The sequence below is a fragment of the Pseudoliparis swirei genome, chromosome 18 (assembly GCF_029220125.1).
Source record: "Pseudoliparis swirei isolate HS2019 ecotype Mariana Trench chromosome 18, NWPU_hadal_v1, whole genome shotgun sequence".
Taxonomy (NCBI): Eukaryota; Metazoa; Chordata; class Actinopteri; order Perciformes; family Liparidae; genus Pseudoliparis; species Pseudoliparis swirei.
In genome coordinates, this window is record NC_079405.1 from 19,732,347 (window position 1) to 19,757,955 (window position 25,609).

Here is a 25,609-nt window from a genome sequence, read left to right on the forward strand (position 1 = left end):
TACATAACAAAATGTTACTTCAGTCACTTACGTTACTTACACAAGTATAATCATGAACATTTACTTAAAGTATTAAAAGTATAAAAATGCACCATATGACACACACACACACACACACACACACACACACACACACACACACACACACACACACACACACACACACACACACACACACACACACACACACACACACACACACACACACACCTTAATGGGAACCGGCAGGAGGTACCTGGTGTTTGCATTACGAACGCCTTGGTAATCTATACTCAGTTGTCGAGTTTTCTTATGTAATTGAGCTTCCGAATATAAGTTTCATATTAATACAGGATATGTTAAAAAAATAACAGAAAGTGTGTTAATGAAGAGAGATATATCTTTCTTTCAATCATTTTATTTCAAGTTTTTACAAGTTACACCAGACAATCAAAACCGAATAAATAAAAAATTGCAAAACAACCAACTATACGGACAATCACACAAGGAAGAAAAATAAAAAAATAAAAAACAACAACAACAAAAACATCAATCATAAATCATCATCTTCCATATTGAACCAACTATAACCATCATTCACAGAGTCACTTGGGTCCCAAGATTGCAAAACCTCTTATGGTTTCGGCATAGTCCTCGCCAATAAAATCCATGAAAGGATTCCAGACGGAAAAGTAATATTCTAATGGTATAGCATCATAAAAGTATGATGTGAACTAGAATGGGCACTCGGTAGAGCGCATACCTTCGCATATCACAAGATTGGGCATTGAATTATGAACATTTTGGAACAAAAATGTATCGTGCTATGGTAAAAAAAGAGTTTGACCTTTCCATGACCTTGACCTTTGACCCGATTGATCCCAAAATCTAATCAAATGGTCCCCGGATAATAACCAATCATCCCACCAAATTTCATGCGATTCAAGAACATTTTGACCTGTTCATGACCTTTGACCTTGACCTTTGACCCGATCGATCCCAAAATCTAGTCAACTGGTCCCCGGATAATAAACAATCATCCCACCAAATTTCATGCGATTCGGTTCAATACTTTTTGAGTTCTGCGAAAGATTTTGACCTGTTCATGACCTTTGACCTTTGACCCGATCGATCCCAAAATCTAATCAACTGGTCCCCGGATAATAAACAATCATCCCACCAAATTTCATGCGATTCGGTTCAATACTTTTGAGTTCTGCGAAAGATTTTGACCTGTTCATGACCTTTGACCTTTGACCCGATCGATCCCAAAATCTAATCAACTGGTCCCCGGATAATAAACAATCATCCCACCAAATTTCATGCGATTCGGTTCAATACTTTTTGAGTTCTGCGAAAGATTTTGACCTGTTCATGACCTTTGACCCGATCGATCCCAAAATCTAATCAACTGGTCCCCGGATAATAAACAATCATCCCACCAAATTTCATGCGATTCGGTTCAATACTTTGAGTTCTGCGAAAGATTTTGACCTGTTCATGACCTTTGACCTTTGACCCGATCGATCCCAAAATCTAATCAACTGGTCCCCGGATAATAAACAATCATCCCACCAAATTTCATGCGATTCGGTTCAATACTTTTTGAGATTTGCGAATAACACGCATACAAATAAATAAATAAATAAATAAATACACGGCGATCAAAACATAACCTTCCGGCATTTTCAATGCGAAGGTAACAACATGTGTCATGCAGCAGCAGACATGTCCAATATAAACTAGCTCGAAAGTTGGTCCGCTGTTCTCCTCCAAACAATTTGCGCTTTTATTTTGAAGTACACCTCCTTTGCATTCCGGTTGTATTATGTCGACGTGTTGTTAGCTTGATAGACTACAACCATTCGGAGGCTTAATTAAAGTGTGATTTCTACACGCAATGTCTGCGCCTTTACCCCAAGACACGGAATTAATTGAGAAACACGAAGGAATGTGAGTCCGTCGTCTTTATTCCCGACTAGCACTGAGTTTTGATCGACGCCAATGGAGTCTGTGACTTCTTCCACACAGCTCGCTAGCTAGCTCGAAGAATTAAAGTTTAGGGAATGCTCACATGTAGCGTTACTTTACAGATAACTGTGCAGATAAGTTAGGTGGGTATTTCCGCTCTGCTGTCAACTGCTGCCAAGAAAGTAATGAAAGTTCCACTTGTTTTCTAAATGGAACAACAAGCACAAACCCTCGCTGCATCCACCTCGCTGTGCTCCACACCTGGATACCTCTCTCTCCCTCTGTTATGTTGATGTACTTATAGAGCACTCGAAGCGCTTTCTAGTACTAGCCAACACACGCACGCACGCACACACACGGTCGAGGATCTTACCAGGCCACTTTGACATGTAGACTGCAGGAGCAAGGGATTGAATCACTAACTTTCTTTTTAGAGGACAACCTCTACCTCCTGAGGACCATTAGAAATGTTCTAGCAGTTAGAACGGCCACTGGCTGTAAAAGAAACACAGCATAACTGGACCTGTTCACATTGGGGGGTATCCAGCATTCTTCTAACACGTGTGTGTGTGTGTGTGTGTGTGTGTGCCATCAGTTTAGGACGGAGAGCCGAGCTGCTAGAGCAGATGGAGAGTCTCAGAGAGCAGCTGAAGATCCAGAGGAGGCAGCAGGTGGAGGAATCTGAGGTGGCCCGCCACAGGAACAGCACGCTGCTGCAGGTGATAGGGGTTATTCATACGTCCTCCCAAAGTACACAGCTATGGTCCACAGAGCTGCTTTAAAGCTCTCCTGTGTGGGGATGTGCAGACTGGGCTTGATTGACACCTTGACTGCAGTTTAAAATGTAAAAAAAACAATACTGATTGATTAATTAGTCACTCAACTGAAAATAGTTTATGCCTTTTATCAACTGAAAACAACAACCATTCTGTTTCCTGCATTTAGATGTGACATCACTTGTCAACGTTGATCGACATTGAAGTTAACAATCAATCCAAAAAATTTAAATTGGATTAATTGAAAATGAGATTGTCATTAGTGGCAGCTGCTGTAGAGCATACAGGGTACACCTTCACCCTCATAGTATTGGTTTTTCAGTGTGTAAACTGTGTTTTCAGATTCTTCTGAAGCCATTGTGAGTGTGTAGACATTGTCTGAAAGTCGTGGCTGGTTTATTCAGGCCATTTATCATCTCTAAACCCAGTAACACTGCAGGAACATTTATATGCATATTAAGTATTGACTAAACTGTAGGACTAAGATTAGCATAAAGATTAAAGAGTTGGTAGTGAACTGTGTGTGCTCTCTGATACTGCAGGATTTACAGAAGATAGAAGTCCGTCTCAAAGGAAGACAACTGCCACGCCCAAATCTGCTGGCTCTGGAGGTAACACGGTTCTATTTATATAGTGGTGGGAAGTGTCACATGTTTGCAAACTGATTCAGTCGCTCCTTGTCATTTAGATATAAATATTTACTTTTCTTTAATACAGATCACTTATCCTAATGTGATGCTGAGTTTTTTAAAGTCAATTAGTTGTTCCTGTCTTCTAAGCAGTGTCTCTGTTTCACTGAGTCACTTCTGTACAAATGCAGCTAAAAGTTCACATTGTTTTGAACAGGCTGCTGGTCTAGTGGGACTATGGGCTGGTGAAAAGCTCTGAGAAATCAGCTGTTCCTTTTTTTACTTCTATTTTCTGGGGAGTTTTTCCTCATCCGATGTGAGGTCCCAGGACCGGGATGTCTTATGTGTACGGATTGTAAAGCCCTCTCAGGCAAATTTGTGATTCTGGGCTAGACAAAATAAACAGAATTGAATTCAAATGTAGTCCTGATAACTCACTTCTGGGTTTTCCAATGGCTACTAGGTGGGCTGTGACACCACCGGTTTCAATGTCAGCTTTTTGGACTTTGCCATCTTGGTTTTTGGAACCAGAAGTGTCACAAGAGGGTGGAGCTAAGTATAACAGGACACTGACTATAACAGTTTTAGGCAACCCCACTGTTACAAATAACTATCTATAAACCGAAAACACACTGTGAAAGGGTTAAAGTAGATGGAAACAACTTACAGGTTTTGGTTTGTTTTGCATCCACTGCTTTATGGTCTCTAAATGGACCATCATTTAAATGAAATCATTTTAAATGAACATCATGCTGTATTGAAGAAGACTTGGAACTAGAGATTGAGACCATAAACTCATGTTTACAATGAGGGAATAAATCAAGAAAGAAGTTGTCATTTTCTCATAGACATCAATACAACCAGAGGAGTCGCCCCCTGATGGGCAGTACAGAGAATGCAGGTTTGGGGCACGTTTTAGACCTGGAGGTCGACGCCTGATTCTGACTTAGCGTCTATATGACAAGTTGGGAATGACAACGGGTGGAGACAACATAATGGATTCACTTCGGTGACGAAGAGGTTTGTGACCTAACATTAGCTGTTTGTTATTTCTCTGTTCTAGACAAGGTACTGGGTGTCTGTGGAAGAATATATCCCAGCCTGGGAGCACTTTCTCCTGGGTAAAGGCCCACACCCGACTCATGGTCTTGGACAGCCACCCATGAGAGCTAAACAGAAACCCAGCACAGCTAAAGGCCAGGGCCTGCCTCCTCGCCCAAAACCCAGGACTGCTCGATCAGAGCGGTGATGCTGAACGAGCCACTGCAGCCGGAAACACAGAGAGATGACCAAAGGCCTGTGGATTGTCAACAACGTCCTGTGACCATGGTTGGAGGCCTTGGTGAACAAGGGTTCCTCTGTGGAATGGATATGGATTCAGTGATGCAGCATTTGGAAAAGAGGGGAAGAGAGAGTGAGAAAAAGGAGAGGAGGGAGTAAGAAAGAAGTAATGTGTATGAACTATGCTGCAGGCTGACGTCTCTGACAACTCCAGTGCGTATGAAACGGGTATCAGAAAGACATGCAGCTTCTATTTAAAGGCATCAGTCCACTACAGCCACTTTTATTTATTATTGATTCAAGGATCATTTATTGTCATTATTCAACACAGGCTAACTCATTCAGTTGTAGCCCATTTGCACCACAAAAAACGCATGACAAACCAAACGACTGTAGTTTTGTAGAGTTGAATTTAATTGAATAGTACATTCCTGTAGTGCAGTTTCTTTATATTTGTATCATAAGGAATGTAAACAGGGCTGCACGGTGGTGTAGTGGCTAGCACTGTCGCCTCACAGCAAGAGGGCCGTGGGTTCAATTCCCGGTCGGGGCGGTCCTTCTGTGTGGAGTTTGCATGTTCTCCCCGTGGCAGCGTGGGTTCTCTCCGGGTTCTCCGGCTTCCTCCCACAGTCCAAAGACATGCAGTCAGGTATTTTGATGTCTAAATTGCCCATAGGTGTGAATGTGAGAGTGACTGGTTGTCTGTCTCTATATGTGCCCTCGATGGATTGGCGGCCTGTCCAGGGTGTCCCCTGCCTTCACCCTATGTCAGCTGGGATCGGCTCCAGCGCCCCTGCGACCCTAATGCGGTATTGATTATGGATGGATGGAATGTAAACAGCAGAAACAGTTCTCTGTGCGGTTCATACGGCCGACATCTTCACCTTAAACACTCAACATGAGGAAACTGCTGTCCATCAACTTTGACTGTTTGAGCACTGAGCATCAGGCACACACAGAGTCCGCCTCCTCTCGTCCCACCAGAGTCCTGATCTCTGTCCGCTCATCAACAAGTGCAGCTCGATCCTGGACCACGATGGATCCAGGTCTTTGTTGTATATGTGAGCTCAATAGCCACCGACCTCCTGCTGCTTTCCTCCATCCTATCTTTCTACGACCGGACAGCAGACAGCTAGCAGCATGCTGGGTAGTGGAGTAGCCTCAGGTCCTAGCTGGGTTAGTTTACCTTTCATCTGGGCTCACCTCCCTCTTCTCCCTGAGGCAGTTTGTTGGTGTTTTGGCCAGCAGGTCTGGCTGGTTGTCTCAAAGTCTGCTGTACTTGATTCATACGCTTCCTTTTCAGATATTTCACATTTGTGATGAACAGGAAAAAACAACCAAATAAATACACATATTTAGTAAAATTCATGTGTCGCCAATCTATAAATCAATGCATAAAGAGGAGCGAGGAACCTAAAGCATCACTGATTCCTTTAGATCTCCATTAAAGTCTTCAAAGACAACATGCTGTTGTCTTTATTCTGAACCCATCATCATGGCCTGAAAACAGCAGTTTTTGCAGTGTTGTTTCACAACCAGTAGAGGGAGCCAGTGTCATACATATGATACGAAAAGGAAAAGCTGAAACTTTGGACCTTGTTTGCGTGTGCAAGATGAATAATGATATTTCATGATTCAATTTAGTTCATTCAGTCTCGCCCAGAATCAAACATTTAACATTGGCCTCAGAGGGCTTTACAATCTGTACACGACATCCCTGTCCCAGGACCTCACATCGGATCAGGAAAAACTCCCAAGAAATATTTTAAAAACTCACGCGGAAAAAAAGAGGAGAAACCTTCAGGAGAGCAACAGAGGAGGATGCCTCTCCCCGGATGGACAGAAGCAATAGATGTCATTTGTACAGATGAATAGCGTAACAGATTTACAACATATTCAATGAATATGACAGCAATTATGAATAATGAGTATAGACTATCCAGATAACCACAATCCATGTAAAAAGAAGGAGGAAGAGGAGAGGCATCAGCATGGCCATGGCAAGAGGCAGAATTTGTTCACCACAATTCATAAAAATGTAAGTAAAATGACACAACATAATCAAACTGATGTTTAAAGCAGTGGTACTAGTTTTTCTTTCTTTTAATGCTTTATTTGGACAATAGAGATCTGAAAATATGATCATGTGATCAAATAATCCCACTGAGAGACTGATTCCTTCTTTTTATTGTTGCACTATTAGACCCTTTTGTACTGATGGAATTAAACATGAATGCATAGAAGAAGTTTGGCTTATTTGATTGAATTTAACTTCTTTTTTTACATGGTCTTGAATTTATAAATATATTCTGAGGTTTATATAAATACTAAATAAACAAATATTACGACGCTATCAAGATCTCAGTCAGGTATGGCACTGGTTTGTCCTCCAGCAGTTTAAGCTCTGTTGGTTATTGGAGGCCTTAGTTTTGTCAGACACTGTTTGTTAAATGAGCCAATATGCATGATGACCGCCTCCGTTCATGTCACAGGGGCCACGACAACAACACATCCTACGCTTAACGTGGCTGATGTTACTGAAGGTGGATGTACAGAACAGGAACGGAGGAGTAATGAGAGGAACATCTCAACAAATGCAAAGGTACCTGCTTGTTCACTGCCAGGGTGGATGAAGACACCCCCCTCTCTCTCTACAACCCCCTTTCTTTCTCTTTAACCCCTAATTGTCGTGATCAGACCTGCGCTGTGCTGACGCGGAGTGGCGGCTTGACAAATGCAATCATCCGGACAGCCGGGGTTGAAGTGGCCGGTGGTTGGCAGCTGCCCCGGCTCCTCAGCTGGGGCCCAGTGCTGCAGGCCCTCGGGGGTCAACAGCCAGAGGCCACTGCTGACTGACTGGACCAGTCGGGACTGGTAGGGGCTGGGTGGTGGGGTGCTGGTTTAGTGAAAGGGCAGGACTGTGTCCGATCATGGGTGACCGGATGGTGGGGGGGGACGCGATGTCGCAAATTATCTAAAAGGGTTTTGAGGAGCACGATCTGGAGCCCTTCCAAATGACTAGCTCGGCATAATGTATTCTAATGGCCGAGGCCCCTGAGGCTGCTGGAGCCCGGTCGCCCCTGTTGTCAGTGACCAGACCTCGTTTCGTCCTGCCAGTCAACGACGACAACATTGACCCCCTCAGACGGCTGCCCGGCTCTCCTCCAGCCCGCTCCGTCCCTGGTGGCGTGAATCCGGAGCCATGCGATTATGCAATGTGGTTCGGCTATTGAGAGCCCACTGAGAGCCCTGACAGATAATTGGCTGAGCCCAGAGCCGCGCAAATGGTTAAGTGTTGACTCCAGTTGATTGGATAATGGGTAATTGCACGCTGCATTTCATTCAGTGATATGTTGCGGGTGTAGCAGGGGCAAGTGAAGGGGAGGGAAAGAATGAAGGAGGGGAAATATTTTGGCGGACTCCGTTTTTTTCAGCCGGTTATTTCACACTTGGGGTCTGTTGCATTTGTTTGGATCTCGAGCGTGGAGAGATCACAGATTTGTATCAACTGCTGATGCCATTTAAATTGCAAATGACAAATACTATTGTTAAAGAGTATCATTTTCTCTCGTTCGGATTTCACAGATCTGGGCGGTCGCTGAGCACCATGCCTGGTGGCGCTGTTTGAGTCTTCCCGTTGACCCCTGCAAGTCCAGAGCCTCTCCTTTGATCATGGGATGTCACCTCTACTTAAGAGGCCGGGCTGCCAGCTCTTTGTCTCCTCCATCACAGAGGCCTCCACAATTGTCATGTTGCCTTACATTAAATAGAAGGCTTCATGTTGTACACTAAAAGTAAGCAACACTGGCCTTAAGGTAACCTGGCTTAGCTCGTGTAACATTTCCTCTTTAACCAGCCCCTTACTTCACCAGCATCACTGTAATCACAAACCTCTCCGCTCTTTTGAAGCTATGATGAGAAAGCTTTTTACCTTCGCATTGAAAATGCGGAAGGGAATGTTTTGATCGCCGTGTATTTATTTATTTATTTATTTATTTGTATGTGTGTTATTCGCATAAGTAAAAAAGTATTAAACCGAATCGCATGAAATTTGGTGGGATGATTGGTTATTATCCGGGGACCATTTGATTAGATTTTGGGATAGATCGGGTCAAGGTCAAGGTCATGAAAAAGGTCAAAATCTTCTTGAATCGCATGAAATTTGGTGGGATGATTTGTTATTATGCGGGGACCATTTGATTAGATTTTGGGATCGATCGGGTCAAAGGTCATGGTCAAGGTCATGAAAAGGTCAACATCTTCTTTTTACCATAGCGCGGTCAATTTATATCCAATTGGCATGCAAATAATGCCAAAATGTTCATAATTCAATGCCCAATCTTGTGATATGCGAAGGTATGCGCTCTACAGAGTGCCCATTCTAGTTTTAAATGTTTTAATAATATTTGAAAACTCAAACGGAAATAGCTTTCTGGAGCTAATGTGAGAATTCTTCAACGGCTGGGCTTGAATATACTACAGCTGCAATATTGCTCTTAGAGAAACCCAGTGTGTGTGTGTGTGTGTGTTCTCGCTGAATTCCACTCACTGTATCGATTGTGCTTCGACGGATGTCTTTCTGCGCTCGCCTGGTAGAGTCAGAGTGTGCGGTGCTATTCATATCGACTGGCGGATTAAGTGGGCTGCTGAAAGGACACGTACGAATTTTGTGTGTGTGTTCTTGCGCCTTTTGTTGATATCGATTGTGTCTTGGCATGTTTTCCCACATGGCACCGGCACGTTGTGTTTGATTCTTAATGAAGGCCTTTATCACACTCTAATCAGTTTACCATCACACACACCAGTCAAAGCAAACACTTTCTTACTTGAGAAAAAGCACACGGGTAATCACTCTTCTGATTGGGTTTTGACTCCTGCAGTGCCACTTTAAAAACATCTTTAACGTTAACGGAAAAGAGGGACATCTTTTCACACCTGGTCTAATATATCACACACATCAGGGACGATTCAGGAAATACTGTGACTTTAATAGAGACATGGTCATAAACTCAATGTTCCCTTAAACCGTAATCCTTGAACCCTCTGGGATTTAACTTGCGTCCCTTTATAAATGGTTGAGTGTGAGAGGCTGCGAATGGTATAAATATCATAGACAGTATCTAAGAAGTGGACGTAGTCACCTCCACTGTAGTTTTGAAGCCTTGAGTTCATCATTTTGGTCGTCTTGTGCAACCAGACTGACACGAGAGGGTGGAGCTAAGTACAACTAAATGCTGAATAAAAGAGTTTTAGGCAACTACAAAGGTTCCTATTAACTTTAATTAACTGAAAACACACATTGAAAGATTTAAAGTTATGATATGAAAACACAGAAATCTCGCCATGTTAGGGACCTGTTAATCACCTTGTAGCCCCGCCCTAAAGCATCCCCTGCTTTATGGTCTATTTGATTAAAAATAGACCATTTATAACATTGACATCATACTGTTTTGAAAAAGACTTGCAACTAGAGATTGAGACCATAAACTCATGTTTACAATGTTTACTGAGGGAATAAATCAAGAATGAATCCCATAGACCTCCATACCACCAGGAGTCAACCCCGTCAGTAGAGAGAATGCAGATTCAAGGTACTTCCAAATTGGCTTCACTTTTCAGAATTGGAGGTTGTCGCCTGATACATCCGCTGCTTTAGCTTTTCAATGATAGTAATAGTGAATAAAGACCTACTCGTCTCGTGTTGTTCCTTAGTGTCGATGTCTTCTCTCTGGATCTCCAGGTGATGTGGTGGTTCACTTGTACACTGATCTGTCTTTATCTTTTCAAGCTGTTAACACTGCTGAACCAGTGTGGTATCCTGGATGTACAGGACAGGGATGTCTATTTGTACAGATTGTAAAGCACTCTAAGACAAATTTGTGAAAATGGGCTAAACAAATAAACTGAATTGAATTGAATTTAACTATCTTTGGATTATATATGGTTTAAAGATAGAATAAAGTACATAATAATATGAGCAATATATAAAATAACAAGAAAAAAAAGAAATGTTTTCATTTAACCCTCGTGTTGCCTTCGGGTCATTTTGACCCGAATCAATATTACACCCTCCCCCCGCCTTTGGGTCATTTTGACCCGATTCAATGTTTCACCCTCCTGTTACCTTTATATTTACTAACATATTTTACCCTTTGGGTTCAATTTGACGCCAGCAATTAAAACCTCCAGAAAATTATTAGAATTAATATTGTTTTCCAAGTTTAAGTGTGAGGCACTTTATGTTTGTTTGTTGACTACCGAAAGAACACCGACATTAAACATTGAATGGGGTCAAATTAATCCTAAGGCGGGGGGAGGGTGTAATATTGATTCGGGTCAAAATGACCCGAAGGCAACACAAGGGTTAATACATATCTAAGATCTTGGGGTTCTCCATGGATCCAAACTTAATTAATAATGTATAAAAAGAAACATTTACGTTTTACTTTCCACATTTTAAATTGAATAGCATTGCAGATCAAAGTAAATAGGCAGTTTTAAGACATCCATTTGTTCTCTGAAAACTTTCAATTGAAAACGGTCCTAATTGTTGGAATTCTGTTAACCAACTATTGTTCTTCAATCTTTACTCAATTTATTCAAACATTTCTTCCTTACATTTTTTTTTATTATTCTCCTCCTGCATACCTCAGCGGCAGAAACCACTCAGCCATCAAAACGTTTCAGTTCTTTAAGAAAACGCCGGATATGACTTTTCCTGTTTCTAATTTTTTTAATTTTTAAGCTTTTTATGATTTGTATATATTTATAGGATATTATGGATAAAATCTTCAAATCCTCTTAAACTTTTTCAACTTTAAAAGCTTTAAAATGAACGTTTTGCATATTTTCAGCTACAGACAACATCTAAACGTTTAAATGTTCACAAAACCTTTAGCTTTTTAATATATTTTATACTTTTTGAACTGTTTATGTTTTATGCCTACCTATTCAGACTATCGGCAGCATTGACTCAGTTAGCTGGGCAATCAGCTAAATTATAAAATCAAAATAAGCATATATCTGAGCAGAAAGCAGCTGTGGGCAAATGTAAGATATCTGTGAAGGAACAACAGCTGACCAATTTTGTCATTTATGTCACCTCTCATCCTCACCTCCTTCCGCAACCTCCTGTCTTCCAGCCCTCTTGTCCTCGCATCCTTCCGCTCGTCTTCGCCTCCTTCCGCGTCCCCCGTCAACAGAAGTAGAAAAATTAAACCCACTAACTAACGAACCAACCCACTCACTCCCGCCCGCCCTCCCGGCCTCACCTTCTTCCAACCGGCCATCTCGTCCTCGCCTCCTTACGCTCGTCCTTGCCTCCTTCCTCCCTCACCGTTTGAAGTGTAAAAAACACCAACTAACCACTCACTCCCAACCGCCCGCTCCTCACCTCCTTCTGCGTCCCTCGTCGACAGAAGTGGGGGGAAAAGAAACCCACCCACTAACTAACCAACCCACTCACTACCACCCTCTCGTACTCACCTTCTTTCCGCCTGTCCTTGCCTCTTTTTTGCTGTTTCTTACCTCCTTTTGCATCCCTCGGAGCAAAAAAAACCACCCACTCACTCACTCACTCACTAACTAACCAACCAACCACCCACCCATTCAATCCCACCCACCCTCTCATACTCACCCTCTTTCGAAAGCATGTATGTGTAATATATGTGAGTCCCACGTGTAATCTGTGTACATGTGTAATATATGTGTACATGTATTCGGTATGTTTTTTCAATATCGCCCCAACATCGTAGGCTATTCATTTAATTTTTTATTAGACTCCACCCCCCAATACAACAAAGGTAAATACAGTTTATTTTGCGGGGCTCGTAGCAATGAAACATTTAACAGGAACATATTTTCCTAAAAAGAGGAACCTTCTTCCTCTGGATAATTCACTATAGTCCCTTTCTATTGGAACATCCTTCCACAAAAAAAAATAAGTCCCAAATACACTACACTGTTCGGGGGATTATCTAGCGTTTCCAGGAACTGTTTTTGAAAAGTGATGTTTTCTTTTCGATCTCTTAGCATTTTCCTAAAACTACCTACCCCCAAGGCATACCCAAAGTAAATTAAAAGCTGTACTTGAACCATTTGGAGTAAATGCATGGTTTTGGTCTCTTTTGAAAGAATCGCTGTAAGGGCTATACTATCATTGAGTAATATAGGTTTAAACTCTGAAGTAGAACATTTTTATTTCCGCATGAATATTTTTTTGCAAAGAATAGCTGGGCACAGCAGGAAGCCATACCTAGTCTAAGTAAAAAGTAGATAACAATACAACATCAAATTAATATTCTACACAATTTCTAAGGGTAGGTCTAGGCTTTTTCCAAAAAAGGCCATTAGGAGACTGCAAAGGACCCTTCGTAACCATGGTCACATGCCTATGCTAAAAAGGCGTCTTGTCTTGCACACCAGAATCATTATCAGTATTGCCGACATTCTAAACACATTATAGTGTTACACACAGACGCACGCTGGCACCAGCTGTTTGCCTTTACGCAGTGACATCCTTGTTTGGGCTCTCAACCTACCCCCTGAAGCAGCATATCGTTATTTCCCTCATTTTATTGGCTATATGAAACGCCCATCATCGGAAGAATCGGTCGCAATGGGCTTAGAGTTTACACCAAAGAAGAGGGGCAGGCACTTTCCTTCAACACAGACTTTCATGGCTATTGTAGGCTACGAGGATATGCCAGCTCCTATTGGGTCAAGTGGGGTGTCCTCGCCTCCTTCTGCTCGTCCCTCGCCTCCTTCCATGTGCCTCGCCGTCAAAAAGCAAAAAAGAGAAACACATCCACACACCCACTCACGAATAATATACTCTAAAACCACATTGCTCGTGAGATATGAGAACTGAATTACATCTGATGTTTAACCACAACACAGATCAGAGCCAGCGGATTATTTCAAAAAGTCTTGCTAAGAATGCACTTTACACCAACAACAGGGAATAATGGCGTAGATGAAAATACACAACTGAAAGTTTCGAAATAGTAAGCTGTCGAGTCACGAAATGTAATTTTTTAGAGGTGAGAGAATAGCTTTTTAAGGATAAAATCTGTGGTCGGTTTGTCAAGAATCGGCCTACTATAAATGCGATTTTCAGATTTGAGGCTGAAATGCGAATTTCAGATTTGAGACATGTTGTTTTTATGAAGAAATGACAGAAAACGTTGTTATTTGTTCCCCTGCAAGTGAACGTTTCCAAGACTCATTCATCACTCAGTGAGCTCATCTCAGTCAGGCTCTTGTTGGCTTACCCCGGCTCAATTTAACCTAACATCAGTGATCCTAGATAATCTGTCCGTCAAAAATGTTAAATCCCTGACAAAACAAATTTGGAGCTTGTGCTTGTGAAAAAGGTGGGGTTTGTAACAAACTTCCAATCACATGTGAAAGCGACCAATTCAGATATCGAGATCATTGCTCAAATCTGAACTTCTATTAAACCTCAGAATTGCTGCTTTAATGGTCTTTCAAATGAGTTGTCTGGCTTCAGTCACATTCCTCAGTCTCATCAGCATCAGCAACACAGTTTAAAGGAAAAGCATGAAAACATGTTGCTGCTGTTATTGCTCCATTATGTTTTTTCCAGTGAATGCTCATCCCGTTGTGACCTCAGCCTGTAGTATGATGTAGAGTTTAATTTGGTCTGAGGGGGTCTTTTAATTGTGTGAGGGAGCAGAGTGGTTCATCACTCACACGGTGGGCTGACGTGAAGGAGGAGAGGCCGTTTCCCAGCAGGGCCAGGTCAGGTCAGAAGGATTAGCCGTGGCACCGGACATCCCCAAATCAACTGATCCTCCCTGACAAAGACACACTGCTCTAATGCCACTAGAGAAGATGTGAGTGCAGCCGGAGCGTGATGGTGAAAATGGCTCCCTGCTTTGCAGCGGCAGATGATCAAATTAATTTGCTTGTAATTAGCTGGACAAAGAGACGCATATTTGAATAGACTGTGATGTGTGTGTGTGTGTTGATTTGTCTCGTTGGCATCATTTCATATCTTTTGTGTTGTTTTTTTACAAATACATGCCAAATATTTCTGTTGGATTTAGTTGTGATGTTAATCTCTGGGACTCACAGTGCATTTAAGGCCATGTTTACACTGCAGGGCGTGCCAGCCAAGTTTGCATTGCAACTACATCTGATGGCCATATGTTTTCATGCACAAAATTACCACTGAAAAAGAAAATTACAAATCACCTTGCTTACTTTAATTTTTTTATTCAGTTTCCAGTCGCGTTATGTAAATGCACTCTAAATTTGGCCTCTAGCCTACAATAACTCTTTATAAAGTTAATTAATGGCTTGGAGTGTGGTAACATCAAACGGCCAACAGGTGCTTTGAGTAACAACCAATTAAAACAGGTCAATAAATGAGAACAAATGAAAAAAGAAAATAAGACAGTAAGACAGGGCTTACTATGAGGGAGAAGATGTATTCCTGAAGAACACATGAAGAGATGTGTTTGCTCTCAGCCAAACAGTTCTTCTTTGGGTTAATCTGCAAAGACGTTTGACGTGTGAATGTTTAATAATATATACTTTTAGAAACATCATGCAAATTCGTTTGATTATAAATTAAATCTCACAAAATTACATTTCGTACAAATTAAATGTGATAAAGTGCATGCAAAAGAGATTTAGTTATATCATAAAGGAGCAAAAAGAAGGCCAATTTAAAACATATAATTGATTTATTACATAGTGTAAATGCAATTTGACCTCTGATTTAAATCATCCAAAGCATTTGTTATGTTAAGTGTTTTAGATGATCTTACAGTCACATATATGACAGGAGAGCAGTCAATACTTGCACATTTCAGGATGTTTTATTTGGTCATGAAATGGGTCAAACAGTTAGAAATAATATTATGAGCCTTTATTGTCAGTGAAGGCTCACCCTCCTCCTCCTCTTCCACCCACGAGAGAGGGAGGTTCCCCCTCAGCTCCTCTGCCCGGAGCTACAGACCAGATAGACGGAGGTCAGAGAGTGGAGTCTTACAACAGATCAGCGATGAGAGCTCCCTCCCTGCTCAGTTCCCAGCAGCCCATCACTTACCCTCACAGCCACTCCTGGCCCGCCGTGCCCTTGACATGCCAAGGCAGGCGGGTAGGCACATCCCAGAGACAAGCTGCTCGCCGCCGCCTTTAAGACATCCTGATGAGGTTTTTGGTGGAGAAAGGCCTGAGGTTGACTCTGTAAAAGAATCTAAATGAGGTGCGAGTGAATGCCGCGGCTGTTCCATTTTAATCTGTGTGTTCGGCTGCTTCTTGAGTGGCTCATTTCCATGCATCACACCCTGGATCCCTCGGCGCCGAGCCCCGCCACATTCACGGCCTGCTGGTTACGTTTTGGAAGCATAATCAGGGTCAATGACGGCGTCTTCTTCGGTAAACATGTATATGTGAAATGTGCTTGTGAGAAATGTAACATAAATGTGTTTTAAACATGACATCTCAACAGATCTAAACTCCATTGACGCCCGCTCCATGCTCCGTCCTTTCAACTGCCTCTCGCTTAAAGCAGGAACAGAGCCAGAGAGTGAAGAGAAGCCACTGCTCATTAACCCCTCAGCACTTTACAATGAATCCTGGAGGTTCATTGTGCCGGAGCGCCAGTGCTCCCCTAACGAGGGCTGGGTTGTGTGTGTGTGTGTGGGGGGGGGGGGGCAGTCCAAGCCTTTTCGGTTCCTAAGCTGAATTGTATCTCAATATTAAGGTTGCAGTCTGCTGCTTGGCAGAATAAAAAACAAGCAAATACAATGAAACTGATGGGGTGAAACGTTCAGATCTTCTTTCCTTGCACCATTTGCCCTTAAAAGGCGCCACTCTAAAGATGGATGTAGATTAAGCAGCCTAAAGGACAACCACCGGCCATTCATAACACATTTTAAATTAGCAATGATACATGATTCCAACACACCGTTCTTTCTTGACAAGGGGATTTTGTAAACCTGGCTGTGCTCTAAACCGGAGACCTCCTCACTATGTTGCTGTCAGAGCATTCCACAGAGAAAATGTTCTGCTCAATGGTTTCCCTTTAGATCACACCAGGACAGCATGCAGATAAATGGGTTGCACTCACAATGTCTGTATGTGACAATGAACTTTCTGTAGAAATGTCAAACATTCACAGAACGTCAAACATACAACATGATATTCATTCTCTCATACGTTTGTATTGACCACCTTGTGCCATGTGATTGTAGTTGTAGAAAGAGTCCTGATCAGAGTATAACTGGTGTTATAGCTATCGGAATGGCACATGGCAGAGCCTGTAATCTTACCAGATGCTGTGGGGATGTTGTGTGCAGGTTGTAGGACACTAACTGTCAACGCGCCTCCCTCTCCTAAAGGGTGGGGGGGTGCTGCTGCGAGGACGCTTTAATTGGAATTTCATGTGGGCTAAACTGAGGGGAAACTGATGTAAATTAACATTTGGTAGATTTAATTGGTCCCTTTCTCTCCTTCCTCCTCGACCGGGCACTTACGGGCCGCTGCTGACGCTCCCCGCTAATCTCCCATTTACAATCAATTCAATCGGCCAGACAAAAAAGTCCGCCTCTCTCTTTTCTTCTCTTCCTGTCTCAAACGAGCTCCTTTGTGGCCCGTAAATTGCCTGAATCCCCAGTGATCCCTCCGGTGGCGGGGAGAGCAAAAGAAAGATGTCTTCATGTTGTTGACAGCCGATTAGCGCGCGCTCCCGCGCTCCCTCTCCCCGCCTAATACCCCCCCCCCCCCCCGCGTGGGCGCGCCTTAATTAAAGCTCCTGTTCTTCAATTAACGTGTTAACGGATAGTGCGGCGGTTGCCCAAATGTTGCTGGGGGGAGCGCGGGAAAAAAGGGCAACCTGCTCGCCCTTAGGTTATTTACTACTCCCTTCGACATTGTTGTTCTCCGTGCCACGCTGCACTCAGTCGCACACACACACACACACACACACACACATGGCTGCTGCGTGCGCGTTTTATTGTGTTGTTCTGGTTCCCTGCCCCGCACACATCGCCGTGGATAACAGTGGTGTTATGTAGATCTCATTGTTCCCTCTTTGTCACGTGTCACACCGGGAAACCATGAGGTAAAAAGTGTGCACACAGACACATGTATAGCCGTAGATGTCCGGCCGCTGCCGCAGAGGACCGCAGCATCACCACCACGCGCACGTCCTCGCGCTGCATCCTGTTCTAATGACGTATTCACTTTTTACAAGCAGATTCTGATTCGGGATGAAAATCTTTAGCCTACAGATCGTTTGTAAAACTATTACATTAAGAATTAAAAACAGCATACACTATGCAGATAACATTATTTTTATTATTTTATGTTTTTGATTGTTTTGGCATATTTTGTATTGCAGTGCAGTGGTGTTCGATGACCCACAAGGAGAGACAAAGGTCATCAGCTTCAACATGAGACATTTCTTTTTCTTTTTAGAATATTATTTTGTCTATTTAATTGAACAGTTAAATATAACTCGTGTGACGATACGTTTTGAGCAGTTATAACTCCTGAATCCAGAAACAAACTTTGGTCAAACTTTGGGAAAAAATGAAGAAGAAATCCAATAGGGTCTCATCTTCCATCAAGTGAAAACCTATTTCCGGATTGTTGAATATAATAAATAAAACCGCCTTGTGGTTGCTTCAGGCCCAAATGTTTCCATTTCACCAACCTATAGGCATTTGATAATATGAAAGTGGAAATCATTTCATCTTAAAGATGTTTCGAGCTACAATAAAGTGCTGAGAGCGCGAGGAAAAAAGGTCCGTCTTCAGTGTTGCCAACACATGTCGCTCATTGCAGACTGATGAGGCGCAGCATTCATCTGGCAATATTAGCCCAGCCGGGCTTCTGCAGGCCCGGCTGGGCCGGCTGAGCGCTAATTGGCTGTTAATAGAAAGAGCGCCATTTGGGAGCACGGCTCTGCCTCTCCACTGAATGTGTGCAGGGATAATATTGTTCCAGGAGCCGTGAGGAGAATAGCGTGTGCTCTATTAACACGGAGGCCCAGATGAGGAGCTGCGGCCTGAGTGCTCCATTATCTCCCGGTCTGATGAGCGGCTCCGGATGCAAAAGTAAGCTACACCCGCCCGCCCCAATCAATCCTCCCCCTGTCGTCGGGCTGCTTAATGTAATTCGCTTTCAAGGGCCCACGTTATCTCCTATCATTTGCGCCATTACGCCGAAGTCAAGTGTAAATGCTCCATTATTAAGATCGTGTCTGTCAATAAATGGTGAAGCAAAGTGGCTGCAGAGCATACAGTCGAGCCAGACTGAGTCTATATGTGGCTTTCTAACAACACTTCAAAATAAAACACCCGCAACCTTTAGCACATGCATATATATATATATATATATATATATATATATATATATATATATATATATATACATATACATAAATGCTGATTACTGTACATTATTATGAACCTTATTATAATTCTTACTATATATAATTATTATAATTATATATGTGTGTCTGTATGTGTTATATATATATATATATATATATATATATTGTTGTATGTAATCATTTTTACATTTGGTTATATGGTTTGGAGGAACCAGCTGAATGACATCAGGGCAGCAGAAACTCAAACGCATGAACTACAAAGAAATCAAAAAAATGAAATGTCTTCATCTGAATGTAGCGTTATTTGATGAAGTTGCATGGTTTGTGTCCTGGAAGAATGTCGCTATAGATGAAAATGTTAGCTAAATAAATGTTATGTAATGCAAATTATAACTTTACTGATACTGTAATTATATGTTCTATGAAACACGTATTTAAATATTGAAGCTGTCTCATCATCTGGCATGTTTGACATGTAGATTGTTGATCTTGAGGTTCAAAACACCGCAACAATTAAATCAACACCAACACATGAAAAACAAATCTAAGAAAATACAATTATGAATAAACAAGAAAACAACAGCTCCCAAATGTAACAGGTTAAATTAGTGCAGTTGTTAAGAGAGTTAAGAGGTCTAGTGAGAATTTAATTTGTTTTATAATTGTCATTGTGTATTTACTCTCTCACTTGTTTCCTGACACGTGTATGTCCCTTTTTTTCTTTTCTGATAATGTTGTGTTCATGAAATTGTTCCTGAGTTGTCAATCTGTTGTCACTCACCAGTCGACTAAAAACCATTGTTTCTATGTGCGTAGCCAACACAACTTTCATCATATGACATCATTGTTTTATTTTCAAATGCCTTCAAAAAACAGAAACAACATGGCTCAAACATTCAGTTTTCATTATAAGTTATAACTTATTTATTCACATTAACTTGTTTTTTTCTGTGAAATACACAACATGGCAATGATCCACATTTTAAATAACATTTTTTGTCGTATTTCTATATTATTTACAGTTCCATCGTGGAAAAAGATGATTTCTCCCATGTTTGTCCCTTCTATATGGGCGGCATCATATTCCTACAGTAGGACCCAGTGATAAGTATGAAATGTCACAGGATCCTATATACTGATAGGATGACTACAGTCCCCTTGAAGTGATTGTGTCCAATTTTATTGGACGACCTCTCTGGATGTTCAAAAGCGGTTCAACGGGGCCACAGATGCAGCACAGCAGCCAGTCTTTCAGGGGCCTGACAGTCCGAGGTTTTAATCTGTGATATGAGGACTCAGCGGCGTGCCTCAGCTCTGCAGCTCCCTCTCTCTGGGGGCCTCCGCGGGCGCCGTGAAGACCCCGTCGTGCAGCTTCCTGATGTGTTTCTTCAGGTCAAAGTTGCGGCAGAAGCCCTTTCCGCAGGTGCCACAGGTGAAGGGCTTCTTGTCGTTGTGCGTGTGCATGTGGAAGGTGAGGTTGTAGACCTGGTGGAAGGCTTTGTTGCAGATGGAGCACTTGTACTGCTTCTCCCCGCTATGCGTCAGCTTGTGGTTCTTGTAGTTTCCTGGGAGATGAAGAAAAGGAATAATTAACAATTATTTTCCTTGTTGATTAAAATTCAAGAAAATCCACAGTCATGTCTTAACATTTATTCTGACCAACCCATATACAATTATATTATATATTATATATATATATATATATATAATTGTACAGGTACTTATCAAAACTTTAATCATCCTTTCAACGGTGTCACGATATGAATAACATGACATTAAAAAATGACATTCCATAACACAGGCTAACATCATCCTGTATGAAAGACAGCCCTGACTTTATGACTAAACAATAAGCAAAAATGTCTTTCCTCTGCAATTAGAAACGCATGCTTCTAACCCTACCCCCCCCCCCCCACACACACACACACACATCTCGTGAATTAAAAGCAGTCAGTCTGGGAAATCATCTGGGTTATTTTCAGGCTTACACATTGCACTTTCCCTACTTTTTGTTTTCTAAAGGTAAAGAGGTAAACGATGCTTGAAGTCCTGAATGGATGGAATGATGTCCCCCCCCAAAAAAAGGTCAGCGGGTCATTGTGAAGTTAGAGCCGGCTCTGTCCCTCCGCCCGGCTCAGGCCTTCATTAATCAGGGTTTTGTGTGTCGGAAGTCAAGAAGTTGTCAAACTTTGTCAACTCGACAAATGAAAAAAAATCCCTGATTCTCATCTTTGCGAGGTCTCGCAGCTGACCCAGAGCCAATGCTGCGTCTTTAGGAGGAGAATTAGTCCGCGGAAAGTGACATGTCCTATTTTCACTGATCGCATCAAGCTCATCGGCGGGCCTGCAATTATTCCCCCTTTCACTGCTCTTCGAGCAGCAGCATATGGCGCAGAAGTCCATCTCGCGCCGACCTCAGCACACTACGAGGATTCCTTCACAGCGAACCAACTGTCAATTAAAGTATAACTGAATATATAACTGATTGGAGAAAATAAAATCCCGGTGCCTCAGGACAAATTAAAGGCGGTGGAAACACTGCACGTGATAAGTTATTACGATAAACAGGAGGGGAAAAAAGAAAGAATATTGCAGTAGACTATATGCCCTCCGCCCAACACGAAGAGATTCATGTTGTATGAGGAGATGAAAACAACCAGCAGCCAGCTCCATGTGATGCGACCTTTGGGTCTGGAACGGAGCCCTGAGAATCACCACCCTATTAAAGGACTATTCACCCGGCTGACCGCGCAGGACTGGTGTAGAAACGGCCCCGATCTTATAGACAAGACAATATGTGTCAAGATTGGAAATTGATTTCACATAATTAAATGCCGAGCTTTTTTTGGCGTTTGATTTAGTAGGTAACCTCAGAGAAAAATAAAGATTCGATTAGTTTCTTTACACATGCAGGCAGCATCGCTATTGGACTATTTTAACTGTTTTAGGGCCAAAGCTAACGTCAACATTACAAGCGTAGTACGATTTTTACAAATGAAAACGGGCAGCGTTTTAGATTAATAATTGTCATTTGAACTCGTTTGAAATATATATGTTATATAAATATACCTTTCTGGTGGAAACCTTTCCCGCAGAACTCACATACGAAAGGTTTGTACCCGGCGTGAATCCGGACGTGAGTGTTGAGCGTGGAGCTCCTGTTGAACGCCTTCCCACACTGGTTGCATTTATGAGGCTTTTCCTAAACAGCAAATAAATCAATTGTAAAAACAGTTCAAACTTAATCTAATCAAATAAAACATTTTAAAAGCAGGACTGGGTCAAAACAATCTGTGCATCCGCGTGCGCGGTGTCTCACCTGTGTGTGGATGATCTTGTGTCTACACAGCGTGCTGGCCTGGCGGAACCCTTTGCCGCACACTTTGCACACGAAGGGCCGGGCCCCGGTGTGCACCGGCATGTGTCTGGTCAGATTGTAATGCGCGTTAAAAACCTGCGGAGAACACAGCCACAGCCAGGATATGAATGACTAATATTTAGACAACACGGTTTGAGTCAGAGAGCCTCGGGAATAAGAACGATTTCATTTCGATCATCTGGAATCGACTCTGGTTATTGCTGAATAATTAATTTTGGGTTATTTCATTTTTAGGATATGTTTTCGTTTTAATTTGAAACTTTGGGATATCATAATAATGTTAACATTTAATAATAACATAACGATGTTGTGTTATTTAAATACTACTACTACTACAAATAATAATGAATAAATAATAATAAACAAATAATAATAATATCAACACAAGCATGCTGTACTTTTGAGATCTAAAATCCCTTTTTAACGAAATGCATTATGTATTTTTTAGACACGTACATAAGAGAGCACAAAACAAGTTACCTTTCCACACACTTCACAAGTGAAGTTTTTGGGTTTCCCGTCTGCTGCGCTGCTGCAGCTGCTGCTGAGTTTGCTGTGCGTCTTGACGCCGTTCTTCTCCGCGCTCAGGCCGTGGTTCTCCTTCACTATCTGGTCCAGCTGCCCCGGCAGATGTTTCTTGTGCGGGTACTGCGGTGTGGGCAGCTTCTCGGACCCTACTCCGGCAAGTTTGGCGTTCTCCAGCAGCAAAAGTCTGTGGTGCGCCGACAGAGAGGCCTGGGCCTGCGGGTTGGAGAACCAGTGTCCGGCCAACAGCTCCGACTGCTGGTACGCGGAGTCCAGGTAGTTGAGATAGTACAGCGAGCCGCCGCTGGGCACGGCCACGGCCTGGTGGATGACCTGCGGCTTCACCACCCTGCTCCCCGACGTCAGCAGCGGCTGCTTCAAGCCCGACTCAGCTTTGCCGCACATGCCGCAGTTCCCTTTGCACGGCGCGGCTGCGGAACTGCAAAAAGTCCCCCTGAAACTGGCTCTCCACAGCTCCGAGTAGTTCATCAGCGCCTTGGCCTGCAGGTCGTAGCTGAAAGGCTGCAGCGGGAACATGCAGGGGATCGGGGAGCACAGCCCCAGCAGCTTCTTGCCCTCGGACCGCTCCTCCGTGCGCCCCTTCGGCTCCGAGCTCTTGGACATGATCCGGTCGATGGAGAAAGCCAGTGTCTTGGGAGCCGCAGACGGTCCGGTCCGACCGCAGGACATCACCGTCTCCAGGGAAGCAGAACTTGCCATTTTGTGTTGTTGTTGTTGCAGTTTTGAGTTTAGTTCGCAGCAGAGTAAAACTTGGTGTGAGCAACTCCCGGCGCAGTGCGACCCGCTCCTCCAGCTGCCCCGAGTCTTTTCACTCCTGAGCTCCCGGAAGAAAAGACAGGAGGGCACATCAGTTTAATAAGCACCTTGCTGTCACAGTGTCAGGCATTTGCATTCAAATGGCCATCCCCCCCATCGCCCCCCCCTTAACAATAGCATCCAGGGGTGATGGATTAATGCTCATTAACTAGTGCACACAACATTAACAGGACATTACAGAGCTCGTTAGGAAGAAGAAAAGGAGGAAGAGTACAAAAAGATAACAACAAAAAAAGAGAAAAATGTTGTAGTTTGAGCTCCCGGAGAATGCAAGAGCATCAAGTTGAGTCGGTGTTGGGGGGTTACCTCTTTAATGGTCAGATGGGTGTGGAGAAACCAGCAGACTGCTCTCTGTCACATGTTGGCAGTGCCCGCCCCTCCTCAGCGCGGATCACTGTCTGCTGACATCAGTGGGCACCCGAACTCTTAACTGGGTGACAGGGAGACGCCTTCATCAACCTGCACCCGTGGGGCAGAGGAGGGGGAGGGGGGGGGGGGCTGTACATAAATATGAAGCCATTTCCCTCTTGATAAATAGGTGGTTATATTATTATTATTATAATTGTTTTTTCATCGTTCAATGCATATTTGTGAAGTTGATCAAGAATCATTCTTTAATTTGGTTTATAACAAATTCATCTTTTTCTTTCTTTATTAAAATGTCTTTTTCCACTTTTGACATTTTTTTGCAGGAGAAAAAAAATCCTGTACTAATCCTCGGAGATGGGATCCCTTCTTTTCCACGCCGGCTTATATACTTACTGACTATTTGTATAAAATTCGAGGACGTCCAATTTCCACCTGTTTAAGAGCAGAGACTCCCTTTGGATCCTATTAAACGTTGTTCCTCCTTCCCTCTATTCAAAAGAAGCAATTTTCCAGAGCGATTCAAGGCTCAACTCCGCGCAAAGGTGGAAAAAAGAAAAACACAAGCTCTTTCACTTTTAGCCACTAAAGCACCGCGTGAACCTGGTTTTATATGTGTGTGTTTTTTCTGAAATAGAGGGACGGATTAAAGAGGGAGAGAGGAAAAAGAAAAGACTTAGCTTGGACAGAAAGGACAAATGAAAAGAGAGGCTTTTTTTTCTCTTCTAAAGAGGCACACAAGAAGTTGGCTGGAATCCATCGTGTTGTGTGGGAGTTACAAGGAGCAGCAGTTTCTCTTCCATTCGCCACGAGGGCCGCGTTCAATTCATGTGTTTGCATGCCATTTCACCTGAGGGACTCCCATCGAGCCGGAGGCACAGAGGCTGGCGGGGGGGGGGGGGGGGGGGGGTAAAGGGATATATGTATCGTGATAGTTATCGTTACCTCCATGAAGATCTCTCATTAACATTTATTTTTACATGGTACAATATTATTTTTAAAATGTCTCTTAAAGCATGCAAAAACACATTTTGGATAGTTATGTTCTTATTTCCATGTGAGGAGTTGTTCGGCCTTTGCGGGGGTTATAAAAGAAATAGTATTTTCAACACTTTACTAACAATAACATTATTTATAATGGCTTAATTAATGTATAATAAAACACTGAGCTGTGTTTTTTATATACCAGCCACAAGCCTAACGGAATAATTTATTTTGGGTTGCCAGGTTGTGAAAAATATCTCTGGCTGGTGTTTATCCTGATCCTGCAGGACAATTGCTTTGTCTTTTTAGCGAGCTCTTTAATTGACCAAGACGACCACCAGCGGACGCTTTAAACACTGACCTTCTGGGAAAGTGATGCAAAGCATCTGAGCCAGAATCCATCTATTATTACTATCTTTTATATGTGTGTCAGGCCTATGATGCATGGTGGCTCTCACCCAGCTGATGTTGGATTGACAACCACAGACTGGATTTGTTCTTTAAAAAGCAC

General features: G+C 42.7%; 2 protein-coding genes across 6 annotated transcripts; one reads left to right on the top strand and one right to left on the bottom strand.

Annotated features, from left to right (window-relative positions):
• The first annotated feature begins 1,798 nt into the window (after positions 1-1,798).
• Positions 1,799-24,956, top strand: cep15 (centrosomal protein 15). 4 transcript variants are annotated; one of them, XM_056437064.1, is made up of 5 exons: positions 1,802-1,932; positions 2,546-2,669; positions 3,269-3,337; positions 7,129-7,238; positions 8,222-10,647. In XM_056437064.1, the coding sequence occupies exons 1-5, from the start codon at positions 1,880-1,882 to the stop codon at positions 8,262-8,264; spliced, it is 399 nt and encodes a 132-aa protein (XP_056293039.1). In that variant the 5' UTR covers positions 1,802-1,879; the 3' UTR covers positions 8,265-10,647. The 4 variants fall into 4 exon arrangements, with proteins under 4 accessions (XP_056293040.1, XP_056293039.1, XP_056293038.1 ...); XM_056437065.1 differs by lacking the exons at positions 7,129-7,238; positions 8,222-10,647 and adding an exon at positions 24,441-24,956 and having other exon boundaries at positions 1,799-1,932; XM_056437063.1 differs by lacking the exons at positions 7,129-7,238; positions 8,222-10,647 and adding an exon at positions 4,419-6,099 and having other exon boundaries at positions 1,817-1,932.
• On the bottom strand, positions 19,899-24,432 carry fezf2 (FEZ family zinc finger 2). 2 transcript variants are annotated; one of them, XM_056437059.1, is made up of 5 exons: positions 24,055-24,432; positions 22,867-23,746; positions 22,327-22,461; positions 22,077-22,209; positions 19,899-20,572 (listed from the first exon to the last, which is right to left on the bottom strand). In XM_056437059.1, exons 2-5 carry the CDS (start codon positions 23,629-23,631, stop codon positions 20,316-20,318), a joined length of 1,290 nt encoding a protein of 429 aa, XP_056293034.1. In that variant the 5' UTR covers positions 23,632-23,746; positions 24,055-24,432; the 3' UTR covers positions 19,899-20,315. The 2 variants fall into 2 exon arrangements, with proteins under 2 accessions (XP_056293034.1, XP_056293035.1); XM_056437060.1 differs by having other exon boundaries at positions 22,867-24,432.
• Positions 24,957-25,609: the final 653 nt, after the last annotated feature.